This window comes from Dendrobates tinctorius, unplaced genomic scaffold (genome assembly GCF_039654945.1).
Source record: "Dendrobates tinctorius isolate UK_male_01 unplaced genomic scaffold, ASM3965494v1 ptg000069l, whole genome shotgun sequence".
NCBI classification, from domain to species: domain Eukaryota; kingdom Metazoa; phylum Chordata; class Amphibia; order Anura; family Dendrobatidae; genus Dendrobates; species Dendrobates tinctorius.
In genome coordinates this window covers 24328613-24340971 of record NW_027361737.1, presented here as the reverse complement: position 1 = coordinate 24340971, position 12359 = coordinate 24328613, and the positions used below count along the sequence as shown (strand labels likewise).

General features: G+C 42.2%; 1 protein-coding gene across 5 annotated transcripts in view; it reads right to left on the bottom strand.

The window, feature by feature from the left end:
• The window catches only part of KIF1A (kinesin family member 1A), a 233028-nt gene that overhangs the window by 141262 nt on the left and 79407 nt on the right, over positions 1-12359 (bottom strand). For all 5 annotated transcript variants that reach the window (XM_073581223.1, XM_073581219.1, XM_073581220.1 and 2 more), the window contains exons 4-7: positions 11280-11459; positions 8912-8977; positions 4793-4971; positions 1074-1185 (exon numbers count right to left, since the gene is read on the bottom strand). In XM_073581223.1, coding sequence (XP_073437324.1) covers positions 1074-1185; positions 4793-4971; positions 8912-8977; positions 11280-11459 — 537 coding nt within the window. The remainder of the gene's footprint in view (positions 1-1073; positions 1186-4792; positions 4972-8911; positions 8978-11279; positions 11460-12359) is intronic.

Here is a 12359-nt window from a genome sequence, read left to right as displayed (position 1 = left end):
TTCTTTGGATGCAACTCAGCATTTTGTCTCCTCCAAATATGACGAGTTTTGTTTCTACCAAACAGTTCTACTTTGGTTTCATCAGACCATATGACATTCTCCCAATACTCTTCTGGATAATCCATATGATTTCTAGCAAACATCAGACGGGCCCGGACATGTACTGGCTTAAGCAGGGGGACATGTCTGACACTGCAGGATCTGAGTCCCTGGCGGTGTAGTGTGTTACTGTTGGTAGACTTTGTTACAGTGGCCCCAGCTCTATGCAGGTCACTCACTAGGTCCTCCCGTGTGGTTCTGGGATTTTTGCTCACCGTTCTTGCGATCATTTTGACCCCACGGGGTGAGAACTTGCGTAGATACCCAGTTCGAAGGAGATTATCAGTGGTCTTGAATGTCTTCCATTTTCTTATTATTGCTCAGTTGATTTCATCACACCAAACTGTTCGCCTATTGCAGATTCAGTCTTCCCAGCCTGGTGCAGGTCTACAATTTTGTTTCTAGTGTCCTTCGACAGCTATTTGGTCTTCACCATAATGGAGGTTAGAGTGTGACTGTTTGAGGTTGTGGACAGGTGTTTTTTATACTGATAATAAGTTCAAACAGGTGCCAATACTACAGGTAATGAGTGGAGGACAGAGGAGCCTCTTAAAGAGGAAGTTACAGGTCTGTGAGAGAAAGAAATCTTGCATGTTTTTAGGTGACCAAATACTTATTTTCCACTATAATTTGCAAAATAAATGTTGCCAAATCAGACAAGGTGATTTTCTGTTTTTTTTTTCTCATTTTGACTCTCATAGTTGTGGTCTACCTATGATGTCAATTACAGGCCTGTTTCAGCTTTTTAAGTGTGAGAACTTGCACAATTGGTGGCTGACTAAATTTTCCCCACTATATATAGACTGCACACGGATGACAAGTGAGAAAAAAATTGTCCCACTTTTCTGGATGAAAATCTGAACAATTTTTATACTGTAATGTGAACCTGCCTTTAGTCTCATTTATTGTCCAAAACATGCAGAAATAACCCACAACATATTCTGTGTGGCATGCATAATGTTGATTATTCTCACCTTCTCGGTGCTGCTCTGGGTGTCGGCATCATGTCTGCGTTGGGTGAAGATTATGTTAAACACAGCGTGGGAGCGACTGCTTGTCTCATTCATGTTTGTGGCTGCAACAGTTCTGTAAAGACACAAGCAAATGTAAGGAAAAAAATAAAACATTTCTGGTTTGCTAGATTAAAAAAAAACAAAAAAAAACAAAACAAGTTTTCAATTGAAATTCTTCAGTGGTAAGATATTACTTTTACACACTTTATGGAGTCTCCTGGTTGTTCTTAAAGGGACTGCCCACTACTTGGACAACTTCTTTTTAAATTAGGAACTTACAAAATTAATATAAAAGATGATCAACTTCTGTACCGGCACCATTCCAACGATGTCTCCAGAGACGCTGACCTGATATTGTTATACAATGGGGCCCTGCGGCCAACCAACAAACGCTGAGCACTTACTTCCCTTGGCTGCAGGGCTTGTGTAGCATAATAATGTCACGTGAGCCCAGGGAGACCCAGCGCCAGCATTACTGGAACAGCGTTCCGGTGGATAAAGTATTGGTTATTTTTAAATTACAAGGGCACTACTTATTTTAATAAAAAGAGGTTGTCCAGGTAGTGAAAAACCCCTTTAAGATTCTTAGACCATCCACCTAATATGCTCAATGATGATGGTCACACATGTTCAATACTTCAGTCAGATCGCCCCCAATATTTTTGTACATGATTAGTGGAATGATTTTTGCTATTGTGAACGCGAAACTGATGAAGGCGCAAAGCACGTTGTTCTTTATGTTTAATAAAGTTATTTGTATGGAGGCCTAGCTGGGATATTCCTTTGGGCAGCACTTGAGTAAGTGCAGTTCGACATTAAGCCTTTGGTTTGGTTTTCTTCCCAGACCCTGAAGCAACATGGAGCGGATGATTACTGCACATTGGAGCAACTGTCCACACCAGATGGAAGGTGTTTTATCCCCAGCAAGGTCCATCCATAGAGTTATGCCTACAGTCACCACTACTCTATAAGATTATTTTGCGTTTCTAGCTTAGATCTAAATTGCAAGTTGAGATGTACTGTGCAATGGAGCGCACCTTTATTTTATATTTTTTTTAAAGCGCATTGGAAGTGAATTCTTCTAACCAGCACTGAAATCATTAGGTGGACATTGACAACCTAATAGGGAATTAAAGAACAGCAGGGGCCTGTAACGAGCAGTAATGGCAATACTAGACATAACAATGTTTTATAACTGATTCCAGTTGTAAAATCGCAAGGTTTCCAGAATCTAGAAGACAAATGTATATGAGGACATTCCCCATAAAGTAATTATAATTACAAATATTTTCTAAAATGGTATTCCGACCTTGGAAATTACCAGCATTTATGACATTATTGTTAAACAAATGTGGGTCCCACCTTTGGAAATACACCTTTCTAAAGAATGGGGATCTCATGACCCTTAATCCACCCCATGAAGTAAAAAATACCATGGCAGTTATGGAAATAGCTGAGTAGCTGTGTTCCACATACAGTATGGGCAGGTCCCAAATGTAGAACGCACATCTATCCCTATGATATGCCATAAATGTCCAAGGTGGGGACACTTTCTAGGAACCTTTGACTGTCTATAAGCTCTCCAAAAATGTTCAGCAATCTCTTTAGTGTCTAATCATATTGGCTCCTATTTCTCAAGACCACCATTGTTCACACAGGTCTTGATGAGGGGGTATGTTGGCCTGACCACAAATATTACTCTGGTCAGGGACTGGAGTAAGATTTCTGGCATGAGCTGTCGCGCAAGCCTTCATTGCTCTCCCGTCCCACCCCAACTATGCCTATTTTGGCAGAATTAGGCTAAATTGGTGTAAAAGCGATAAGGCCACAAAACTTTTGTGCAAACGTGAATTGTGAAAACATTTTATGACTTATCAGAAGTTTTTTTTGCATCAGATTTCTGTCTAAAACACTTTGATGAATTAGGAACATAGACTTCAGTAACACAGAGTAAGAGGAGAAGAATGGGGGAGTCCACTTCTCCTCACTGTCTGTGTAAATTTATCGAAATGGCACAGAGGAAAGAAAAGAAACAAATATGCAAGTTTTCACACATTTATGGCTGCTCCACATCTAATATTCATGATATTCATACAGATTTTTTGATAACAGAAGGTCATTTATTAATTCAAACGCAGCAGAATTCTGGTTCGTTCAGGCACTTATCGCGGTTTGTCCACCAAGGGGCTTAATTAAAAAAGGATGTGGCTTATATGAAAAGGGCATGGCCTAACATGTAACACTATGAGCCAAAAATTGCACCAAAAGTTTGGCACAATTTTCTGGCACAAAAGGAGCCAACTAATAAATCATGTAAACTATGGCTAGACAGTCTAACAATGTGCTGGATTTATCAAACAATATTAAAAACAGGGATCCATCTGGCACATTTTAAAATGGTCTAATCTTTGATTGCATTAAGAATTAACTATTAAAATACAACAATGACATCTGTTAGGACCACACAACTTACTGCTTGAATCCCTGATAAATATGTTCACTATATGTGGAAGGCTCATACAGACATGATCAGAGTCTGAGAGCGGCCTCACAATAAGTACAGTCTTAATATTTCCGTTTTGAAGCAATGGGAATGTGGCTTCAAATCTAATGACGGAAACGTGTGCACAAAGTTTCAATGGTTAACTATATTTTGATAGCAGAGCAGATCTGCACATTTTTCTATCATTAACTCTCCAAGTAAGACATTTGTAAAGATGGCGTAATCCCATGGGCACTGGCTTCACGAATATCAGTAATGTGAATGTTTGCCTAATCAATAATGACTGAAGCTTGTTTTATGCCGAGAGCAGCGATATGGCTCCTAAAGAGTTCTGGAAACACATCCAGAACTTTTGTGTTTGCATTAGACTAATCTCCTGTGTACAAGTCAGAATGTCCTGTCACTATCTTTCATCTGCTTCAGTGCCCAATATCTGCCATTGGAATAGGATTTGGTCATAATTATCTATATGCTCTATTGAGCACGCCAAAGACACTAGGTTAGCACCCAAGCATGCTTGGATAAGACTTTATCTGAGCACATTTGCCCATCGCTAATGTTCTGCCAATATCGGCTCATTTGGCCACCATGTCCTAATTATGTATGGTGCACCCACGTCAGGAGTGGACACTGATATTAGAGGGTCCTTGTGCAAAAACAGTATATGGGCTCTTTTCAGTCTAATAGGTCATCATAAGGCAATTCCATCAGCTCTGGAGGTGATAGTGGTCCCCTTACCTCTGGGGCCCCTGTGCATCTACACAGGTTGCTTCAATGGTATGTCCACCTCTGTCCTAAGGCATATGAGCACCTTGACGGTGCTTCTATAGAAGAAAATTTAGGCTCTATGGCTCCTATTAATCTAAAAAATTCTGGTATAAACTTCTTTTAAAAGTGACAATTGTCCCAAGTCATTCTAGACCTTTCTTTTGGGACTCGCAATCTGGGTTTCCTATCGGTATGTCTTTGGAATCCTACACAGACATGGGGAGAACATACAAACTCCTTGCAGATGTTGTCCTTGTTGGGATTTGAACTCAGGACCTCAGAGCTGAAAGGCAGCAGTGCTAACCACTGAGCCACCGTGATGACACAGTATCATCTATCCCGTGGATACATGATAACTTGTTTTTACCAGAAACACCTTTAAGGAATTAATTAATTTAATTCAGAGTACCTGGCTTTGTTGCCAGAGTCCATAAGATCTTGAATGTCTTGATAGGAGGTAACAGCCAGCTTTGACAAGTCTTCCACATAAGGTCCCAACAGTGGGTGCTCACGGACACGGAGGTTCCCCTTATTCTTTGGATTTAGAAGGTCTCTGACGCGTTCACAGTATATCTCCATATAACTGACCTAAGAAGCAGTGACAAGAAAATAAATCTTTACAGAAAAACATACTCATACCAAACACCAAATCTATCTATCTACTGTACCGACCTAACATTATCTATACTGTATATCTACTATATCTATTGTACCTACCTAACATTATCTATATATCTACTGTAACTATCTACCATTATCTATCTTTAATATATGTGACAACCCAAGATAGATGAAAGAAATGAATCCTCCACTTGTCATTCTCATCTATTACCCAGAATGTTTCTCAATCTTGTTGTCTCTGCATTACTTGGTTGCCATTATCCTGAAAGCTGTATACATATTAGGCTATGTGCCCACTTAGCGTTTGTTAAGCAGAATATTCCTGAGCAGAATCGCACACCCTGCTCCCGGGAGAACACATGCGGTTTTTGACAAGCGTTTGTCAAGCGTTTTTGCATGCGTTTTCCTAAGTGTTTTTGGCCATACAATTGATGGTATGCGGAATCACGGGTGATTCCGCAAAATTAATGAACATGCTGCGTTTTTTTTACTGCTAAGCGATTCCGCAGTGGTAAAAAACGCAGCATTGGCACAACATGTGCGTTTTCCATTGGGAATGTATGGAATGCTTTTTTTAAGCGTTTCCGCGGCAGAATCACACGTTTAAAATCGCCACGGAAATGCTTAAAAAATGGTACGTGGGCACACAGCCTTAGGCTAAGTTCACACTTAAACAGTGCTCATTGCCGAGCCATGTTAACCACTTTTGTGCCTGTTCGAAAAGGACAAATAATGCAAGGATGGAGGAGAGAGAATGTCTACAGTGACTGTGTTTGCTTCATTGAAGTGAATGGTTCTTTCAGGACTCTCTTGGGGTTCCCCTTGCAATACAGTTTGTTGGGGATTCTGTGTGAACTTAGCCATAGAGCAAAATGGGGCCATTCTCATCAATATCCACCTGATTGGCCAACTTTCTTATGTGTAGGGGGGCCTTGGACATGTTGCATTTCAATGCATGATCTCTTTGTTATCGGGACAGACAAGCCATCGTAGGGGCACAGTTAGACAGCCATATAAATCAGAGCGAGATCGGAACGCAGTGCATGGACTGTCAGGCAGCTCCTCTGACCTGAGTCAACTTCATAAATTTCAATGCAGCTGTCACGCTCAGGTGGGGAGAGCTGCCGGCCAGTCCGTGCATTGCGTTCCTATCTTGCTCTGATTTATACGGCATTCTGATTGCACCCCTATAGGTATAAATGTCTGGCAGCAGTTTATACGTCTCCCCATTGAAAACACATGAACATTTGGCAAAAATGGGCATTAATGTTTATGGTGGCATAGTAAGTAATCACAGTTCATTCAGCTGACATTTATTGAACAGAAGAAACAGATCGTACCCATTTTGTACAGACAACAGTAATTTCTATTTTACTGTTCCCATCTTTTAAAGGGATGGCATAGTGCTTGGATGACGTCTGGGACTCCCACCAAACCTGATTTAACATGATGTCTCGCTTCACTAAAGGTTAGCACTCCCAGTGTCATGATCCAGGCCGGGTTTTGTTTCCTGTCTCTCTTTCCCCATCTGATCATGTCAAGAGTTAACTTTTCTCTGCCTCATTCTGGCTTTAGGTCGGCTATTTCTCTCCACTGCATCCTGCAGGCGGTGTCAGTTATAGTTTCTGCCTACGGCATGTGTAGCCGACTCTGCCCTGATTTGTCCTGCTGCTTTTGCTGACTGTACCCGTGTCTGTTTATTCACCTCTTCTTGTCCTGACTCTGTGTTCCCCTTCTCGTGTTTTGACTCCCTGGTATTTACCTTGGCTTGGATCCTGACCTACTGTTTGTCTCTTGCTTTTGAAAAATAAGGATGAATGAACTCATGGAGATCAACATCCAACACTGCAGAGACACCATCACATGTTTCTCAACGCAGTGATTCTAGAGCAATGCCCCCATCCCTTATGGGAAATATGCAAAAACATGCAAAACACAAGCTGCAGAGACAGCATCACGTTTCTCAACGCAAGCAATGACTAGCCAGGTCTTTCCCCGGGAAGGAACAACCACGGGAAGGGCAGTCTCAAATGAAGGAAACCACCTATGCCAAAACATGGTATCCATCCACAGACAGCTGTTTCGGGGTATTGCCCCTCATCAGTGTGGAGTAGGGAACTGGCTAGTAGGAGCAATGCCTAGTAAAAGACTGTGAAAAATAAGGATGAATGAACTCATGGAGATCAACATCCAACACGGCGGAGACACCATCACATGTTTCTCAACGCAGTGATTCTAGAGCAATGCCCCCATCCCTTATGGGAAATATGCAAAAACATGCAAAACATAAGCGCGGAGACACCATCACATGTTTCTCAACGCAAACAATGACTAGCCAGGTCTTTCCCCGGGAAGGAACAACCACGGGAAGGGCAGTCTCAAATGAAGGAAACCACCTATGCCAAAACATGGTATCCATCCGCAGACAGCTGTTTCGGGGTATTGCCCCTCATCAGTGTGGAGTAGAGAACTGGCTAGTAGGAGCAATGCCTAGTAAAAGACTGTGAAAAATAAGGATGAATGAACTCATGGAGATCAACATCCAACACTGCGGAGACACCATCACATAGTAACATAGTTTTGATTACTATGTTACTATGTGATGGTGTCTCCGCAGTGTTGGATATTGATCTCCATGAGTTCATTCATCCTTATTTTTCACATGTTTCTCAACGCAGTGATTCTAGAGCAATGCCCCCATCCCTTATGGGAACTATGCAAAAACATGCAAAACACAAGCCGCGGAGACACCATCACATGTTTCTCAACGCAAGCAATGACTACCCTTCCCGTGATGGTTCCTTCCCGGGGAAAGACCTGGCTAGTCATTGCTTGCGTTGAGAAACATGTGATGGTGTCTTCGCGGCTTGTGTTTTGCATGTTTTTGCATATTTCCCATAAGGGATGGGGGCATTGCTCTAGAATCACTGCGTTGAGAAACGTGATGGTGTCTCCGCAGTGTTGGATGTTGATCTCCATGAGTTCATTCATCCTTATTTTTCACAGTCTTTTACTAGGCATTGCTCCTACTAGCCAGTTTCCTACTCCACACTGATGAGGGGCAATACCCCGAAACAGCTGTCTGTGGATGGATACCATGTTTTGGCATAGGTGGTTTCCTTCATTTGAGACTGACCTTCCCGTGGTTGTTCCTTCCCGGGGAAAGACCTGGCTAGTCATTGCTTGCGTTGAAAAACATGTGATGGTGTCTCCGCGGCTTGTGTTTTGCATGTTTTTGCATATTTCCCATAAGGGATGGGGGCATTGCTCTAGAATCACTGCGTTGAGAAACATGTGATGGTGTCTCCGCAGTGTTGGATGTTGATCTCCATGAGTTCATTCATCCTTATTTTTCACAGTCTTTTACTAGGCATAGCTCCTACTAGCCAGTTTCCTACTCCACACTGATGAGGGGCAATACCCTGAAACAGCTGTCTGTGGATGGATACCATGTTTTGGCATAGGTGGTTTCCTTCATTTGAGACTGCCCTTCCCGTGGTTGTTCCTTCCCGGGGAAAGACCTGGCTAGTCATTGCTTGCATTGAGAAACATGTGATGTTGTCTCTTGCTTTTGGCATATCTGCTCCTGACCGATATTGACCCATTTGGCTTGTTTCTGACTCTGTACTTGTTTTTACCTTTGGTACTGCGCTACAGACTAATATCGACCTGGCTTGTTTTACTATTCCGCTGCCACCTAGTGGTAGCCTCGCTGCTACACTGCAGGTCTGCTCCTACTGTGTGCAGTCCTCCCTCCACTCTATTGCCATCTAGTGGAGCAGCATCTACCTGCACAGCAGCAGCGTGACACCCAGATGTTTTAGGGAACTGCATCCAGAGCAATTCACTTTATAAGCTCCATAGTGATGTAGAGTTCTTATTAAAGGTCCAGTTGCATAACACATACCTCCACAGAGTAAGACATGTTGTCATTCGTTGTGTCACTGATCCGTGAAAAGAGATCTTCACAAAGCTGAAACAAAAAGGTTTCTATATGAAATAATATGGTTGTAAGACCACATTCATCACTAAGGCCGCCAAGTCACAGCCATCAAGGGGTTAACACTTTACAGGCAGCGCAGGGTTAATTAATAATTCACAGACAGAGTATATCTTTAATATTTGATAGACTTTGAGACGTCAATGAATAATTCAGATACTGAGGGGTTAAACAGATTAAAGGCAGCAAGTTAGCCCCCCTCCTGGACCATGAACGCTCAAAAACAAGACTTGTGCCTTTACCATAAGCAACGCAGGGTCGTTTTCTATTTGTGATGTCATTATTGTAATGACAGGAAATGAATGATGCAAAAGCAAGTAACAACTAGAGGAGTCATCCGGGCAGAGTATAATGACCAGACGTGAAAGACCACCGTGCATCACGATCTGACGTCCTTCACCTTAGATGACCTTGCGTGGTGAGACGGTTGATGGCAGCCATGACTTCACCTTATTGAGTAGTGTTTTATGCAGCAAAGAAAATGAGATCAATAGAGTGAGAGTAATACAATATCTCATGACCTCAGGCTTCATTCATACTTGGGTATTTCTGGTTTTCCTCCATTTCTTTTTTTATATAATCAAAACCAGGAAAGGTTTCTAAATACAGAAAAGATATAATAAAACATTTCCCTCTTCTTCGCTCACCGAAAATAAAAAATACCGATCAAATACGCAAGTGTGAATGACGCCTAATTAATGAAGACACTCTGAGAAGACCTCTAGTCACAGCAAGGTGGTTTGGGTTCCAGTCCGATAGATATCTGGATAAAAAGGGTTCTCTATGCACACAGCAAAACAAACCTTACTTAAGAAAGGTCCATTCTGATATCACAAGCCACAAAGATTGCAATAGAGCATAACAGAATTGCGGCACGCATTATACATGTGAAAGAAAGACCATATAGATCAGAGTGAAAAAGAATTGATCAGTTACTCCACACATGTATATCCATGTAATTTTGGACTTATTAGGACAAACTGCAGTAAGCAGATAAGCCCCAAACAAAAGCGCAGTCAGAACGTCCCATAAAATATTTACTTTATTAAATTTGCAAATATAAAAGTGAACAACCAGAAATATTGGAAGAGAGGGGGGATAAATGCAGCCACCCAATGATCACACATCAAATCGGGCTCACTCTCCACCCATCCACACCGCAGCAATGAATAGCCGATATTGCGTATGCATTTTAGGCTGAAATCAATACACCATAAAGGAGCAAATACTCACATGAATAAACGGCTTCATAGTATGCCATGAAAAGAACAATATATGGTGATGGTAATATTACCTTTATGCTGCAGAGGTATGGTGAGGTGGGCCCGCCCCGACGCGCGTTTCGGAGCTCAAACGCTCCTTCCACCGGGGGATTCACCGGTTCCCCTGAGGGCCAGTCCATGCCAGAGTATGGCACATTGCTATAATCTAATTAGATCTCCAATCATTTGTATAGAAGTTCCAGGAATCACTAACTGGGGCCCAATTCTCTGACATACAGTATGGCTAAGTCATAAATGTCAGATGAGACACTTCCATTAAGGGCAACAATGTCACAGGAGATAATGCTGACTATGGTCAGGTATATATCAACTTGTAATTAAAATGACTGCTACTGTATGTACACTCATATAGTCAACATTAGTACCAGTAACCGGATAACACCACAGAGTTCAATCATTTGAAAGAGGAAATATGGTAGCAGGGGTTGACTTCGTTCAGAAAACTGTACAGTTAACTGTAAAAAAGCCTAAATGTGCCTTACTCGCCCTCCCAGGGTTGGGATCAATGTATCTACCACTGCCTCAGTCTCCATTGTTTGGCAGCAGCAGCGACATTAAGTTGATATTGCTGCAGCCAATCACTGAGCTCAGTGACTCTGAGCAGCTTGTGCCATCTGCACTGACAGAGCCGCTAAGTTCAGTGATTGGCTGCAGCAATGTTGACATCACATGACTGCTGCAGCCAAATAACGGACACTGGGGCAACACTGTGCTAGACCCCAGGAAAGTTAACTAAAGCACAAGTTGTTTTTTACAACGTACTGTGCATATAGGGAAAAGTTTTCTGAAAGCGGTCAACCCCCTTAAATGTTCAGAATTTGTATAACACTTATACTACAAATATTAATAATTTTAGATGTAATATTCATATAATAAAGACTATATAAAAATCAGCAGAAACAATATGTATTTAGAAGTTAAGGACTTTCTCTAAAGACAGTTGCTCCTCGGGATATTGTAGAATGTCTAGAGACGCCTTAGTATATTATTACCTGAGGTATGATTCCTTGCTGGCTGGGCTCCTGTTTGCCCATCATGGTATAAGATTTTCCGGCTCCTGTCTGTCCATAGGCAAAAATGCACACATTGTACCCCTCAAAGGCATGAAGCAACATTTCTTCCCCAATGTCACGGTAGACCTGTTGTTGTCCAGCAAACTGGCTGTCTTCATCCTGCATATGAGATAATGCTATAGTTCAAGTATATACCTTATATATTACAGTATATATGTAAGGGGTTGCAAGGACAGTATTATTCCCCACAGTAATTCCCAGTAAATTGTTGATTCATGTTTTATTGTGTAAACAATGTTTTATACTGAATTACGGTCATATGTATATTACTGTGCAGGGAAAGTGCAGTTCTTAGTTAGTCCATTAGATGGGGATACTTTGGTGTGAATAGTTAACATAGGGAGGGTCTGCTGTGGGTAAGCCAGGAACATTCCTGACTGTAGTTAGTAGGGCCAGCGAGCCCAGACAGTCCTCTAGGGCTTTAGAGCCCGGGACAGTGCAGTGACCCCTGCAAAGTTCACAAGTTAGGAGCCCAGTTTGTCCAGGGCCTGATAGTGGCTGAAGGTTGCAACAGGAAAGTGATGTAGGGCAGCACCAGGATGTGGCAGCTAACTACATGGGCTGATGCTCTTATGTTTGGGGCAAAACGGACAGGGGATCTCCTAAACATAGTGAAGCTGGACATGAGAATGCTGCAGTACCGGATGGGTCAGTACATCCCTGGGATACCATGGAAGGAAAGAGGGAAGACACAGGGAAAGTGAAGGATGCATACTGTGTGGAACCTCAAGATATGGCTGTAACTGAAATGGACATACTGCGTACGGATGCAAGTAGATTCTTTTATGTTGAATTGGAACATGACTCTGTCTCTTTTTGTATAACAACGCCAGCCGCAGAACTTCAGCAGACCAAATGGGACCCTGATGGTGCAGAAGACATAGCAAAAGGTATGCCACAAACGGGACATTGGATGCATGTGGCAGGAGACCAGGGTGCATTTGAGCAATCTATGTCAGCCTTGACTATGGCCCTGGCTCCCCTCACATATACTTGATA